Source organism: Eptatretus burgeri, chromosome 5 (genome assembly GCF_056783735.1).
Source record: "Eptatretus burgeri isolate ZD-2024b chromosome 5, Ebu_testis_v1, whole genome shotgun sequence".
Lineage (NCBI taxonomy): Eukaryota > Metazoa > Chordata > Myxini > Myxiniformes > Myxinidae > Eptatretus > Eptatretus burgeri.
Genome location: NC_140965.1, coordinates 81,164,282 through 81,180,397, shown reverse-complemented (window position 1 = coordinate 81,180,397; position 16,116 = coordinate 81,164,282). Strand labels below are relative to the sequence as shown.

Genomic DNA, 16,116 nt, shown 5'->3' with positions numbered 1-16,116 from the left:
AAGGATGAGTTGGGTGGAAAAGTAATGAGTGAGTTTATTGGATTGAGAGCAAAGGCATATGCTTATAAGTATGGTGATCAGATTGATAAGAGGTTAAAGGGAATAAAGAAATATGTAATAAAGAAATCAATAACTTTTAGAAATTATTATAATTGTTTGATGAATAAGAAAGAAGAATATAGGAAAATGAATACAATAAGAAGTTATAAACATAAGATATATAGTGAAGAAGTGAATAAAAAGGCATTAGGAGCCTTTGATGATAAGATATTTATTTTAGATAATGGAATAGATTGTGTTCCATATGGATATTGTATGATAGAGTGTACAGAATATATTGTGTTTTAACGATGGGAAGATGGGTTTGGGTTTTTAAGGGCGACCGCCGTGTTTTTTTCACAATATATAAATGGTCAAACCAAGTAGTAATCAAACTAAAGAGTGGAGAAAATCTCAGTCTTGGTATATAAACAGAAACAATGAATGTGTAAAATATCAAATAAGTCTTATTGACAAAATAACTAAAACAAAGGTAAATAAAACAAATATGCGAATCAATTTAAAAACTAGTAAGTTAGAGGATGTAAAGAAAAAAAAATATCCTTGAATGGACTGAAAACTTTGATGGTTATCAATTGAAGAATGAAAAAAACAATTTACTATAATCTCAAAATGATATTTGGCTCAGGAGGTGGTCAAACAAGAGCATTAAGAGAAGTTTATCATTTCATTATGGCACAAAAGGGGTATCTTTAAAAATATAAAGATTCAAATGTTTTATTTTTAAATATTTTAGATGGGGATTATTGTGCAAAGAAAATTAAACTTTTGAAGGAATTTGAGAATGAACAAATCTTTATAGGTTCAACGAGTGAGCTAAACAATGTGCATTGGTTAATTGAAAAAATTGTCCACCCATCCATACAAGCTCCACCCGCACATTCACCCATCCACCCATCTATTCACCCATCCAAATCAAACCTCATCCACATAAACCCGACCCAACGACGCCATGTCCCAACGACAACGACCCCTGCCCACAAAACCCCTGCCCACACAAACCCCTGCCCCAACCTCTGCCCACACAAACCCTTGCCCCCACAAACCCCTGCCCCACACACATGTTTATTCAATTAAAAAAGTTTCCCTCGGTTAAAATGGGAGACAAATAAATATACCTTGGGATAAAAAGGGGGTTTATTTTTAGGGGAAAAAAATATGAATCGCTGAAAATCCCCCCTTCATTTACATGGGGAAAAGTGAGCCAGAATCAGTATATTCATCCTACTCCAGTGCTCTGGGACGAGTCATTCTGAGCTCATTTTGATGAAACCTCGAGATTTAGTTGTGCCACAACTATTTTTACTTGAAAGAATATCTGAATTCTGAATTAGTGAATTTGTTTGGCGAAACGACTTTCACTTCATTGAAGGGTTTTCATGTAATTTAAATAAAAAATTTAAACAATGACTAAAGAGCAATCTGTATTTTCAATTCTCATGTGTGTATACTAATGTATTTTCTTTTATCACAATTTGTAGCATCATGGATCCCAAAGAATTCTGTATAAGAGGTAAGCAGATGGTGGACTACATCATCGACTACACAGAATCTCTTGACAAGCGTCGCAAGGTGTTCCCTGAGGTGAAGCCAGGATACCTGCGTCCACTCCTCCCAAATTATGCGCCTGAAGAGGCAGAAAGCTTTGAGGATGTGATTGCAGATTTGGAAAGAGTCATCATGCCAGGGGTATGTGACCACACACTTGACATTCGGAATCTGTATCATCAATAATTACATGTGAAGTGTATGGAGCGAGGACATGTACTTATAACTTCCTGTGTGTGTGTTTGATCCTTAGATGACCCACTGGAGCAGCCCACATTTCCACGCATATTTCCCTTCCACGTTCTCCTACCCTTCCTTGCTTGCAGAAATGATGATTACAGCGACAAGCTGCATTGGGTTCTCATGGGTATGTTATGACTGTTACTGGAAAATGTGGAAAGTTGTGTGGACATTAAATGGGAATGAAGAAATAGTCTTACTCATGAAGGTTGCTGTGGGTCTGTGTCGGTGGACATGTAGAACAGTGGATGTAACTGACATAATGATGATGGATGTATGCTAACCAGTGTGGGGAAGCAAGCAGGAGCTTAGATTTCTGGTGTTAACCCTTCATCGGAGCAAAAGCGTTTGGAAATTTGGTCCACATTAATTTTGGTTAAAAAAAACATTGGGGTACCTTGGCTCATCATTGTCACAGAGAAATCGACGTCAGACGTTTCTAGAAGGATTATTTTAGTTGACCAGTCAGTCCATAATAGACATGGAATGATGGGATAATTCCAGAGGCAATGATGCAACCAGGCTCTGCCGAGTACGAGTTACACTGATCTCCGAAACACATACATTCAATGGACTGAACTTTGATATTCATGACAGCTCCAAACTAAATGTGTGAAGCTGATACTGATCTTTGTTAAATTGAACTTCAATGGGATTTCAATTAATCCTCAGCAAAAGGGGCGTAGCCCCCTTATTTAATACCTCCACCACCGAAGGTGGACTGAGGTTATGTTTTCACCCATTTGCCTGTGAGGAGGATATCTCAAAAGTTATGGACAGATTCGGATGAAAATTGGTGGACAGGTTGGGTGTGTGACAAGGACAAATATATTCGATTTTGGTGAAGATCTCGATCTGGATACAAGATTTTTTTTTCTTTTTATTTCCCAAATGATTCTTCATCATTGAGAGATAGAGCCAAAGATGTTATGTAGCATGATTTCTCAAAAAGTTGTGAAGGAGTTATGACAAAACCAGGTGGATGGGTTGGTTGGATGACAAGAAGAAGCCGATTCGATTTTGGTTTCTCTCCAAATCCAGATCCGGCCTCTCAATGGGATACAAAATGTAAACTGTTCAGCCTGGCGGAGGTATGTGCTCTACAGACTGCCTGTTCTCGTTACATCCACCACTGAAGGTGGAAGGAGGTTATGTTTTCACCGCGGTCTGTTTGTTTGTTTGTTTGTCTGTGTGCAGGATACCTCAAAAAGTTGTGAACGGATTCAGATTAAATTTGGTGGGCAGGTTGGGTGTGTGACAATGTCGAACTGATTCGATTTTGGTGAAGCTCCAGACCCGGTTCCGAGAATTTTCTTTGAGGGATTCTTCACCATTGAGAGATTGGGCCAAAAATGATATATATCATGATATCTCAAAAAGTTGTGCGGATGGATTCAGACGAAACTTGGTGGACATTTTGTGTTTGTGACGAGGAAGTATTTATTCAATTTTGGTGAAGATCCGAATCCGGATCCGATAAGTTCTTTTAATGATTCCTCACTTTTGAGAGATAGGGCCAAAAACGATATACAGTATAACATGATATTTCAAAAATGTATCGGGCTCAATATGTTCTAGCGGATCAGGCATTGCGTAGTGGAGGTATGCGCTCTACATAGTACCCTTCTAGTTTACTTATGTTTTTCTGTACATCGTCGAGGCTTGTTTACTTATCAAGGGCTTAAATAATAAGCTATGGTAAAGGTATGAGCACTCCACCCTTTACTATTGGGTGCAAATGTTTTCGATAAGAGGGTGCAAAATGTTTCAACCTTTACTACATCGATTATGTTTACAGATAAAACTCTCGGCTAAGTTAAGTAATGCAAGACGAAGAAAGACAAAATAATGTAAGTTTAGAATGGATTGTGGAATGGCCATGATGGGAAAAACAATATCTAATATTGAGGAAAGAAAATCTTAATGAAAATATCTACATGGATATTTGGATCCCAATGGGTCAAAGGTAGATTGAGGAATGATTGTGAATAAAACACTCAACTATAATAATTATCATGGCACAGAATATCAAGGGTGATATCTTAAGAAGCATCCAACTTTTTAATACTTCCGATTTTCAGGTAAGCAGTCTTGCAATGAGATACAAATGACGATGGCTGTTAACAAACTCATTATTAGTCCGTGTTGGACGAATTCCGAAATGGAGGCTTATAGATTTGGTCTCAATTTTTATGTCCGTGTGTGCGTGCGTGCGTCTGCAACCATATATCGGACACGTATGGACCAATTTGTATTCGTACTTGGAAGAAAGACAACACATGGTGGCATACATATGCACATCATTTTGTTTCGTGATGCAATCAAAGATGGCCAACTGGCAGCCATTTTAGTTGTAAAAAAAAAAAACCCTGATGTTGTAAACATCCTCAACTATTTTTCGGACATGCATTTACAGATGTTGTTCAAACATGGTACACAGATAAAGAATGATGGCTTCCATATATATGCACGTCATATTAAATAAATAAAAGATCAGATTCAAGATGGCCAACTGGCAGTAATTTTGGAACTTAAATGTGTCCCCAACCATTTCTCAGACATGCATGGTCCGATTTTGTTCATACTATCGCCTGGCATTTTCAACAAGCCATGGAATGTCCCTTCTTTTCTATTGTTTGCCACATGGCACATGCCATATGAAGGGGCCTTTTCTATTCCTCAATAACTTTTCTCAAGAATGGAACGGTTTCTCAGTATTACATACGGTATTCAATGTTTCAGCCAGTTTTCTTCTAGAATGAGAGCACCTGAAAAACTGATATTTTTGTCACCAAGTCCAATTTTTTACAGTATCCCTAATTTTTGCTATGTCCCTAATTGTGTGGCCGCAGTTAACTTTGAAGTCTCAACAAGTGTCTCTATTCATATTCAAAATTTCACAAACTTTCATCGAACAGTTCATAAGTTATGAGCCCTCGTGTTTCACTATTTTACTACCATTTTTTTTTCTACGTCCTTTCTACGGAGTCAAAATTTTTCTACGTCCAACTTTTTTGGTCAGGTGAGGTCAAGTATGAGGGCATGAGCTGGAGCGGCACATCGCTGCTTCCACTTTCCACCAGTACGCCAGGGGCCTCCGTCTAGCCACCCCCCAAGCAGATGCCTGGCACATCCCCCATATACTTGAGACGCTGATCAACCTACTGCAACCACGAGGCACGTGTTCAGCCCATTGACGTCCTCCACTCATGAGGCTCACTCGCTGAGAGAATCTACTGAGCAGGATCAGCATCAGGAAAACGAGCCACATATCCGTACAGCCGCAGCTGATGCTCACAGACTATGCAGGTAACAAATCTCATTTGAGTCTCCCTCAATAACAGCTCGCTGGACACAAAGTCCGACCAGCGATAGCCAAGGATTCTCCAAAGAGACCTGGTACCAAAGGAATTAAGTCTATGTCTCAGATCCCTGGTCAGAGTCCAAGTCTCACATCCATAGAGCAAGACTGGAAGCACCAAGGACATGAAGACTCAGACTTTCATCCTCCTGCACAGGTACAAACAACACCACACTTCATGATCCAGTGAATCCATGACTCCCCAGGCCCGATCCAGGCATCTATTGACCTCTGGCTCACAGCCAGCAGAGATATGAATATCACTGCCAAGGTAAGTGAATTTCTCTGTGACCTCAACATCCTCACCAAAAACAGGTACAGACAGGACAGCAGCATCCAAGATGTAAATGAAAACCTGAATCTTAGTTTTGACCCAGGAAACCCATAATCCCAGTGGCTCTGATTCCTCATTCAGCACATTAAGGGCCACCAAAATGATATGCAGAGTCTCCACAAAGATGACTGCATCATCTGCGAAATCAAGGTCCGAGATCTTGATCTCTCTGACATCCTCCCAAGAACCCAGTCCATACAAGCACTACAAAGTGTGGGGCCAGTACACACCTCTGACAAACTCCAGTAACAACTGGAAATATGTTAGAGATGGTATCACCACATCTCACAGCACTATCAGTACCAGAGTGTTGTTCAGACATCAGATTGATCAGTTTTGTTGGCACCCCAAGAAGACCAATAATCCTCCGGAGGGAAACCAGATTCACTGAATCAAATGTGTTGCAGAGCTCAACATAGGCTGCAAGCAGCCCCTGCCGAATCTCTCATCTGCGTTCGGTGAGTACCCAAAGAGCAAGGATACGGTCAATTGTTGACCTCTTTGGTGAAATTTTCTGGGAGCTGGTGCTCAAGCAAATGGTGGCGAACCCTATCAAGAATTATCCAAGCAAAGACCTTGCCCGGCATTGAGAGCAGCGTCACCCCTCGGTAGTTTTTGCAGTCTTGGCGATCACCCTTCCCTTTCCAGAGAGGGACAACAAGGCCCCTCTTCCAGTCAGTTGGGCTGACGCCTGTGTTCCAGACACAGCACAGAACTGCATGCAACAACATGAGTACAGCATTTCCACCAGCCTTGGGAAGTTCAGCATGGTTGCCACAGATCCTAGGAGCTTTACCCCATTTCAACAGGTTCACCTCAGCCTGTTTCCACTAACTAAGGTAGATCACAGTTGATTGGAGGGACAGCAATAGGGATATTAACACCCCTGACATCCAACTCAACAGCTGGTGGATCAGCCTGGTACAACCGCTCAAAGTAATCGGCCCAGCAGGCCTTCACTTTCAGACTCCTCTGTCAAAAGCCCACAACCCTCCGCTTTAACTGCAGTACACCGAGAGACGGGCTTGGAGGAACGCAATGTACAAATTCCCCTGTAAGCAGGACGAGAATCACTTGATCACATGTGATGCTCTACCCCCCTCACACATTCCTCGCACATAGATCACCCTCAGCAAATGTACAGTTTTAAGCCTCAACTCCCTGAACAGCTCAGCGCTGCCATTACACCTGTCCCTGTGACTGGTCAATGTTATCCAAATGTCCTTTGAGACAAAAAAATTATTCTTCACCCTACGGTGAGTTCCAAGACATCCACCGGCAACATCAAGGATGATGGTTCTGAAGGCACTCCACTATTCTTCAGGATTCCCCAAAGCACTCAGACCCCTCAAATCCCCACTGAGTCTGTTTGCCAACTCCTCAGCTACCCTCTCATCCTTGAGTTTGCCAACATCCAGCCTAGCCTGGGATTGTACCATTCTCCAAGATTAAAGCAACAACTTCAGAGTTGCTACAACAAGCCTGTGGTTGGTATTGAGGAAATGAGCACTCCGGTAGACCCTGTACGTCTGGATCATCCTCCAGTGACCATCAACGAGCATATGGTCAATCTCCTTTGCCACACCACCAGCAATGGAATATCAAGTCCAGTGATGAGCCTGTGGGTGCTGAAACAATGAACCAGGCACCTTAAGTCCTTGAATTCTTGCAAATTCAAGAAACTTCGTGCCATTCTGGTTCACAGTTCCAACCCCATGGGGACCAACATACATCTCATAACCGTCCATGTCAGTTCCAATCGATGCATTGAAATCCCCAAGACAAGAAGAGTATCTCACCTGGGGTACTGATCAACCACAGACTCCAGTGTGGCATAGAATGCGTCCTTCACGGTGAGATCACTCGCCTCAGTCGGAGCATATCCAGAGACCAGGGAAATGACACCCAGAGTGATGAATCGTTACTCATAATATGCTTGTTAACGGGTGTTACCTCAATTATCATTGGAGTAAACTCATTTGACTCAGCTGCAGCAACTCCTTGGGTATGGTAACCATCAGAACGACCAGACCAATAGTAGGTGTAACCATCCGCTATGATCTCACCACTATCTGGTCTCCGAACCTCAGAGTGCTGCAATACCGATGTTCAAACACTTGAGCTCAGATGATAACAGAGACAGGTGATCATCTTCTCTTCGGTATAGGACATTTCAGGCACCACCCGAAGGGACCGCCTCAGGTTAACCCAAGGAGACTGCCGTCTGGTGGACGACACTTCAGCACCACCCTAACACGCAATACCGCAATCCCACCCAGGAGGGTCCCTGTGTTCTTACTCCTATCATCAAAGCGTAGGGTTCCCAAAGGCTTTGCCCCAATCCTGTCATCCAGTGAGCTGCCGTGTGAAGGGCAGCTGCACAGGAGGTACTCCCACGGAATGCGTTTTCAGTTTTATTTGTGATTTTAGTGTCCTTTGCGGAGTGAAGAGTTTTACGGTGGCCGGAGTGCAAATCCTGCCGATAAACCTCCAAAAAAAAGTAACAACTGCAGGAGGATGTCCGCAGACACAGTTGGGCACTAGAAATGGATGGCCTTTGGCTCACAAGGAGCTTTGGCTTTGCCTTTTGACAGGTTTTGTTTTTAATCTTGTTGGGTGTCCACATCCATACACCCTCCTCACAGAAAACCTGGTGGGGGAGACGGTTTAGTCACCGACAACCCGATCATGAAACAGGTTAGTGCAGGTTCACATGGTACCTATAAGCAAGCCACAGATCTAATCTGGCTTGACCTGATAAAACTTTTTGGGGTTCGCCCCGATGAGCAAAAAAGCCAACACTATGGCACTTAGGTACAGGGCCTCATTTAGGTATGGGCAAGCTGGGCAGTTGCCCAGGGGCCTCCACAACCAGGGGGCCTCCACATATTTCATGAAAAAAAAATGTAAGGAAAAATGTATTTGTGAGTGCCTGAATGGTAGTTGGTAGTTAGTGGAACAGATATAAGATATTCATCTATAACAGATATAAGATATTCATCTTATCTCATTCTCTATTTTATATAGAAATTCAAATTCTTTGTTCTTGAAAAATATACTTTATGGATGACTGTAAATTTGTCTCGTCACCTTTTTAGAATTCTAAGGTAGGGTGGGCCTCCACTACTGAAGGCTGCCCAGGGGGCACCACATGTCTAAATCCGGCCCTGCTTAGGTGGAATTTGTTTCAAAAGCCATTAATTAGACATATTGGCTGATATATATTCCAAGTTTCAGCTCGTTTCAATGTATAGCCTTTGAAATATGAACGCAAATACATTTCGGGTGGACGGACAGACTGACAGACACCAACGTTGATTCTGAGGGTTTTCGTTAAAAACTCAATAATGCGCAAATGGACGTTGCTGAAATTTGGAATATATTTCCTCAATGTACATAGGATTCACTTCTGAAATTTTCAGTCGATTTCGTCCAGTCGAAGCTGAAAAATTAATGTTCAGTCCCTGTGTTAAAGTTGCATACAGAGAAACCGTTCCATATAAAGGGAGGGATGTTTCACGCTTCCCTTCATACAAAGAAACCGTTCTATATAAAGGGAGGGATGTTTCACGCTTCCTCGATTTCTGAACGATGTGTAGATAATTAAATGAGTACATACTTTGTGAATAGTTTCTGACAAGTTGAACGGTGTACGTAATTTGTATATGGTTTCTGAGTAATTACAAATTTTAAAATTTGAGAAACAAATTTTCAGTCTCCATGTTGAAGTTGCATACAGAGAAACCATTCCATATAAAGGGAGGGTGCTTTGAGCCTCCCTTGATTTATGCATTTATTATCCCGCCCTCCGGAGGGAGGGAGCAGGATATTGTAATCGTCCGGTTTGTTACTTGGCGAAATCTTTGATTTTGTCAAGTATGTTGGTCTGTTCCATTTGTTGGTTTGTTTGTTTGTTTGTCCGGTCGTCTACAGCCCAAACGGCTAGACCAGTCGTTCTTAATTTTTTACACCTGATAGGCAATCCACCAGAGACGGTCCGCGTCCAAACCCCATCTTAATCGGACTAAACGTCACACAACGTGAAAACACATTTTTGGACATAACTCAGTGACGGGAAGTCGTAGTGACTTCCCGTTGACGCCAAAACAAACTTCAATGGAATATCTAAATGTTTTAAAATGCATTTTAGTGCAAATTATGCACAGTTTTCGCAAGCGTATGACGTCAGTTTTTAGCTATTGGCGTGATTTAAAAAAATTCTATTCGTTCTACAGGTCACAATTCTTAACCGATTTGGATGAAATTTTAACAGCTGATAGAAATCCACAGTGCAAAAAGATATGTGACTTTTGGTGATGTTCAAGATCAGGATCTGGATTCTGCATCACTTTATATTATCGCCCATTATAAACTAATGGGGAATTTTGTGAATTACACATGGCTATTTCTCAAACAGTTTTGCACTTATTATATTGAAACTTATACTGTCTATTTATGCATGTAATATTAACATGTGTACAAAGTTTGATCGAAATTGACCCAAGGTCAAGGTCACCCAAGACATGAAAAACACATGTATAAAATACATATTTTTGTTTTACAACATATTTCAAACCTGATAACGGGATCGTAAAGCTGGTTGAAAAACAATGTTCCTAGGTATTTTCAAATATTTTCTACGATCAGAATGAAGGCAACAAGCACCGACGACAAGTTGTTGAATGTCACATGGTGGCTTTAAATGAGTTGTGAAAATTTTCAATCTGCTGCCGTTACCATGACAACGCGCACCTGATAATTGTTATTTGTGACGTCGCGTCATTTTATTAATGTACGAACAAATAAGCACCACACATTCCATGACATTACAGCTTGGACCACCACACGGAAAGGTCAACTAATTGGCCAAGTGTCGTGTTAAGCACGATTTTTCATGTCTGTTTGTTTGTTGGGTAGTCGATCTTGTCGAAAAAAAAAAATTCAATTTTTTTTTTTTTTGAGATTTGTTCTATTCTACACTTATTATCAGTATTTCCGTCGATATGTTTGTTGGGTAGTCAATCTATTGAGATTTTTTTTGAAAATTTTCTACCCTTGTCAGTATTTCCGTCGATATGCTTGTTGGGTAGTCGATCCAGTTGAAAAAAACATTTTAAAATTTTTTTTCGAAATTTGTTCTACCCTTATTATTATCAGTTTTTCCGTCGATATGTTTGTCTGTTTGTCTGTCTGTCCCTCTGTTCGGTCCAGTGCTCCGTTAATACAATGGCGATTTCGATGAAACTTGGTTGGTAGGTTCATACCATGACCTAGTTGTGCGAAAATGAGAACCGTTGCTATGGACACCACCGTTGCCTAGCAACGGGACTTTGAAATTTTTGAAAAATCATAAAAAAATTATTTTTTCGAAAATCAAAAATCGGGCCACGGGCGACTGTGGGCAGTACATTCAGCCATATTGTCAAAATCTTCCAGCTGGATCCTATGAAAACTGTCGGAGAAGATAGACTTTGAATGAACCCTGGTCGAAAACAATAAAAAAACGAAGTTCGTTATATCTCAGAGATTATGAGTCAGATATACATGAAACTGGTATGGTCGGTTCATGGTATGTCCTAGTTATGTGTGAGAAAGAACCATTGCTACGGACCCCTCCGTTGCCTAGCAACGGCCTAAAAACCTCTAAATGTGGGGGTATTTTAACGAAAAAACAATCTGCAGCATTAACCCTTGAAGCGAGAATCATGAATTTTCTTGTGCTTAATCCTCAGGTCATTCCCCCATCGAACGGGCCCATCGCCTCAGGTTCTATTGGGTAGGCGACTACCCATGTCCGCCTACCGGCTTGTCTGTCTGTCTGTCTGTTGGCTGCTTTGAGAGCACCCTTATTCTGGACATTTCCATCTGTCTGTCTGTCCACGAAACTTTGGTCAAGCCTAGGGGCTAAAGCACTCAACCGATTCCAATGAAATTTGGTAAGTAGGACCAATATTTCTGGGAATCGTGTGCTTCGAATATGGGACCCCGGGCCCCAGCAACGGCATAGCAACGGCCCTTTAAAGTGGTCAAAAATCGAAAAAAATAAAAATAAAATAAATCGAAGCTTAGAGTTCTGTGTGCAATCTATCTCGCTCCCTTCATGCCAACTTACAGCCCTAACAAAAAATATTTGTAGGAGGAGATAGGTTTTGGGCGAGTACATGTCGAACATTTCAGAAATGGTTAATTGCGAATATCTCTAAGAGAAAGAGTCTGATTTTGATGAAACTTGGGTGAAATGTGTACAATGTGGCTAGCATGTACACAAAAATGAATGGTTGCTATGCACACCTCCGTTGCTTAGCAACAGCTAAAATACTTTATCGTACATCGTACACTTATTATGGACTGTACAAAAAAAATCAATACCTCTGAAACTGGACCTTTGAGGGACCTGTTTTTTTTTGTGCCCAAGGAGAATGTCTTACAGCATCATATAAAAAAATAAAATCTTTAGCGAATAGATAAATGGAATTACCAGGGCTGCCATTTGTTAGAGTCTCGTTGGAAACATGCCTGAAATTTCACAAGGCGGGTTTCTGGTCGCAAACTAAGAGGGCTGTGATAATCATATTTATTGTGCTAAATTGATTGATCGCATGTACATGAATATCGGCTCGTCGCGTCGGCCAGCTTTCCATCTAGTGCGAGCAGCCATGTCGCCTATTGGTTTGTCTGTATGTATGCTATTCGGTCCAGTGCTCCGTTAATACAATGGCGATTTCGATGAAACTTGGTTGGTAGGTTCATACCATGACCTAGTTGTGTGCAAATGAGAACCGTTGCTATGGACACCACCGTTGCCTAGCAACGGGACTTTGAAATTTTTGAAAAATTATGAAAAAATTTTTTTTCGAAATTTAAAAATCGGGCCACGAGCAACTGGGGGCAGTACATTCAGCCATATTGTCAAAAATTTCCAGCCGGATCCTATGAAAACTGTCGGAGAAGATAGACTTTGAATGAACCCTGGTCGAAAACAATAAAAAAACGAAGTTCGTTATAACTCAGAGACTATGAGTCAGATATACATGAAACTGGTATGGTAGGTTTATGGTATGTCCTAGTTATGTGTGAGAAAGAACCGTTGCTATGGACCCCTCCGTTGCCTAGCAACGGCCGACTACCCATGTCTGCCTACCGGCTTGTCTGTGTCTGTCTGTCTGTTAGCAACTTTACGGCAAAACGGCTTTTGCAAACACTATCAAATTTAATCCACAGGTGGGCAATGAACCTTGGAAGACCACATTAACTTTTGGGTCCAATTGGATCAAAGGTCAAGGTCAAGGTCACGAAAATATCAAAATCGTTTTTCGCTCATAACTTCATCAAAAATGATCCGATTTACTTCAAACTAAGCTTATACTGAACCTTATTCTATTTGTCACCTATAATCCTACCCCTTCCTATAGTGAAAAATGCATATTTGTGAAGATAGGTAGGGTCCAAAGTTTTGGGGGTCATGGTCATCGGTCAAGATTACAAATTTTCCATGAAAACTAAAACTTGGTTACGAAAATACAACTTAAGGGGAAAACGGCTAGCTCAAACACTGTCAAATTGTATCCACAGGTGGGTAATGAACCTCGGACGACCCCATTAACTTTTGGGTCCAATTAGGTCAAAGGTCAAGGTCAGGTCACAAAAAGGTCAAATCGTTTTTCGCTCATAACTTCGTCAAAAATGATTTCATTGACTTCAAACTAAAACTAAAATATTCCTTATAATCAACATTCAGGTTAAGGATGTATCAAATTTAAATTTGATCCCCAAAATAACTTTATGCCTTAAATGGGCAGGATTTGTTGTGCCTGGCACCACTTGTTACCTCCGCCACCGAAGGTGAAGGAGGTTATGTTTTCACCCATTTCTGTCTGTTTGTCTGTGTGCAGGATATCTAAAAAAGTTGTGGACCGATCTGGATAAAATTTTGTGCACAGATTCGGTTTGTGACAAGGATGAACTGATTCGATTTTGGTGAAGATCCGGATCCGACTACTAGAATTTTTAAGTGATTCTTCACCATTGAGAGAAATGGGCTAAAATGATATATAGCACGATATCTCAAAAAGTTGTTGGACGGATTCGGATGAAACTTGGTGGACACGTGTGTGCGGCAAGGCCGAATTGATTCGATTTTGGTGAAGATCTGAATCCGAATCTGGGTACGAGAATTATTTAATTTTTGAAGTGATTCTTCACCATTGAGTGATAGGGCCAAAAACAATATTTATCATGATATTTAAAAAATGTATTGGGCCACATATGTTCTCGTGGATCAGGCATTGCGTGGCGGAGGTATGCGCTCTTCCGAGCGCCCTTCTAGTTTCCATTGTAATGTGTACATTTCTGGCTGCCATCGATCTTCCTCTATTTTCTCGAAGTCCAGGAGCCGAACCCCCCTCTTCCCATTGACCCTTAGTTTCCACGATCGTGGCATTTTCAAGGAACCTAACCCCTGTGATATTGGAGCGTTTACTGTGCTCCATCACACTGTGGATTAAGGCCTTTTAGGTGGATAAGAGTTCAGGTGTGCCAAGGAAGGACTTTGTACGATGGAGGAGGATGTGGCTGGCGGCTGGCTTTGGAGGCCAACTTTGAAAGTGGTTTTCCCAAGAAAGATCATGGCTGATAGTGAGACCCATGAGTTTGAATGACTGAACTTCCTCAAGAGGATTGTCAAGAAAGTAAATGGGTGGGGAGGTTTTGCCAGATGGTCCTTTCGGAAAGAGATGGTAAGAGTGTGTGAGATTTGTCAGGATTGAATGACATATTCCAAGTGTTGGGCCATCTTGTGATTTTTGTCAAGGTCTGAAGAGAGGGAAGAGGATGCAGCTTTCCTGCCTGGAGGATGAGGGATGTCACAGCAGAGGGTGGAGTCATCAGCAAATAGATAAAAAGGATTTTCCAGAGACTCAGAGAGATCATTGATGAAGATCAGGAATAGGTCTGGGCCCAAAACACTACCTTGGGGCATACCAGCCTTGATAAGGACAGGAGATGAAAATATTCCGTTGAGTGCCACACGATGGCTCTGAGAGTTGAGGAAATCAGTAAGCCATGTGTGGAGTTGGCCTTGGATGCCATCGGCAGAGAGTTTGAAGAGCAAGGCAGAATGCCAGACTGTATCGAAAGCACGAGATATGTCCAGAGAGACGGCCCTGAACTCATGTTTGCCATTGAGAGCCTCCATCCATTGTTGGAGGAGTAGAATCAGCATGTCCCAGGTAGTGACCTCGTCTGAACCCAATTTGGTGATCTGGGATGAGGTTCTTGGAGAAAGGGAAGGATTTCATATCAACTGCAATGATGAATTCCATGACCTTGTTGATGATTGGAAGTATTAGAGTTGAGAGGATCAGTTTTTGCACCTTTTTATGTAATGCAGTGATGTTGGCAGATTTCCAAGCAGATGGAAGATGATATAGCACAAATGATGGTTCAAAAGGGAAGAGAGAGGATGTGAAAGAGCATCAGAACAGGTTTTTAGGACACGTGAGCTGATGCCATCCGGTCCAGTTGCAGTCAGAGTCGAGGGTTGAAAGACCCTTCTCCACCTTTTCAGGTGCAAAAAAAGTGCAGTGGCAGTTTGGTATGACAGAGAAGGATGGGTACTGAGAGTGAGGGATCGGGTACACAAGATTTGGAAGCAAACACAGAATTGAGGCATTCAGCCTTCTCGCGAGCGTCAAGCAGTTTCCACGCAGCAATCTTCAGCAATGCCTGACAGTATCATGTCGGCCTGTGTCATAATGGTCAGACTCAGAACGATTCAATAATAGGGTAGGGGGGGGTGCATGAAGGGATAACGTACCCTGTGGATTTCATAATCACAGAAAGAAATACTTTGCTGTTTACCTTTGGACACTTCCATGATATTTAATATTGTATCTCATGCATTTACATGTATAACCAGGTAGATGAATAAGAAATGCATTCAGAAGGCAGGTTGGAATAAGGAAAGTCCTCAGGTCGTGTCCACAGTTCTTTGTTTTGCTTGCATAATGATCATATTGATATAATTTGTCGTGAAATGAACATCACAGGTGATGGCACATAAAAAGTGAATGACTCATACCAGGCAAGGATTTAATCTTTCATTGGTATGATAATATATGTTTGTGGATCATTGTGTGCCTGGCAGGCTTCATGTCCGGCAGCCACAGAGCTCGAGATTGTAATGCTCGATTGGCTTGGCAAAGCATTTCAGCTTCCTGCGGAGTTTCTGTCCGACAGCAGGGGAGATGGTGGGGGGATCATCCAGGCAAGCATTGTGGAGTGAAAATTGCAAACAACGTTTGGTCGTGAACTTAAAGCCAGATACAATCATTTCTAACGTACCTATATGTACCCTACATTTGCAATAGCAATGTGTCACATCTGAACATCCTTGCATTTTAGAGAACAGCGAGTGATGCAACTCTGATGACACTGCTGTCAGCACGACATAAGACGTTGACAAAACTTGAAAGAGAGCAGCCGAACCAGGTGAACGGGACGCATCTCAACAAGCTTGTGGCCTACATGTCTGATCAGGTGAGGTCAACACCTCAAAGTTTTCAACCTTTGTGGT

At 41.7% G+C, this 16,116-nt stretch overlaps 1 protein-coding gene across 4 annotated transcripts in view; it reads left to right on the top strand.

The window, feature by feature from the left end:
• The window catches only part of LOC147026816 (aromatic-L-amino-acid decarboxylase-like), an 88,230-nt gene that overhangs the window by 25,833 nt on the left and 46,281 nt on the right, over positions 1 to 16,116 (top strand). For all 4 annotated transcript variants that reach the window (XM_085882620.1, XM_085882621.1, XM_085882619.1 and 1 more), the window contains 4 exons: positions 1,542 to 1,749; positions 1,862 to 1,975; positions 15,688 to 15,807; positions 15,945 to 16,079. In XM_085882620.1, coding sequence (XP_085738746.1) covers positions 1,546 to 1,749; positions 1,862 to 1,975; positions 15,688 to 15,807; positions 15,945 to 16,079 — 573 coding nt within the window. In that variant the 5' untranslated portion in view covers positions 1,542 to 1,545. Of the gene's footprint in view, positions 1 to 1,541; positions 1,750 to 1,861; positions 1,976 to 15,687; positions 15,808 to 15,944; positions 16,080 to 16,116 lie in introns of those variants that run through there.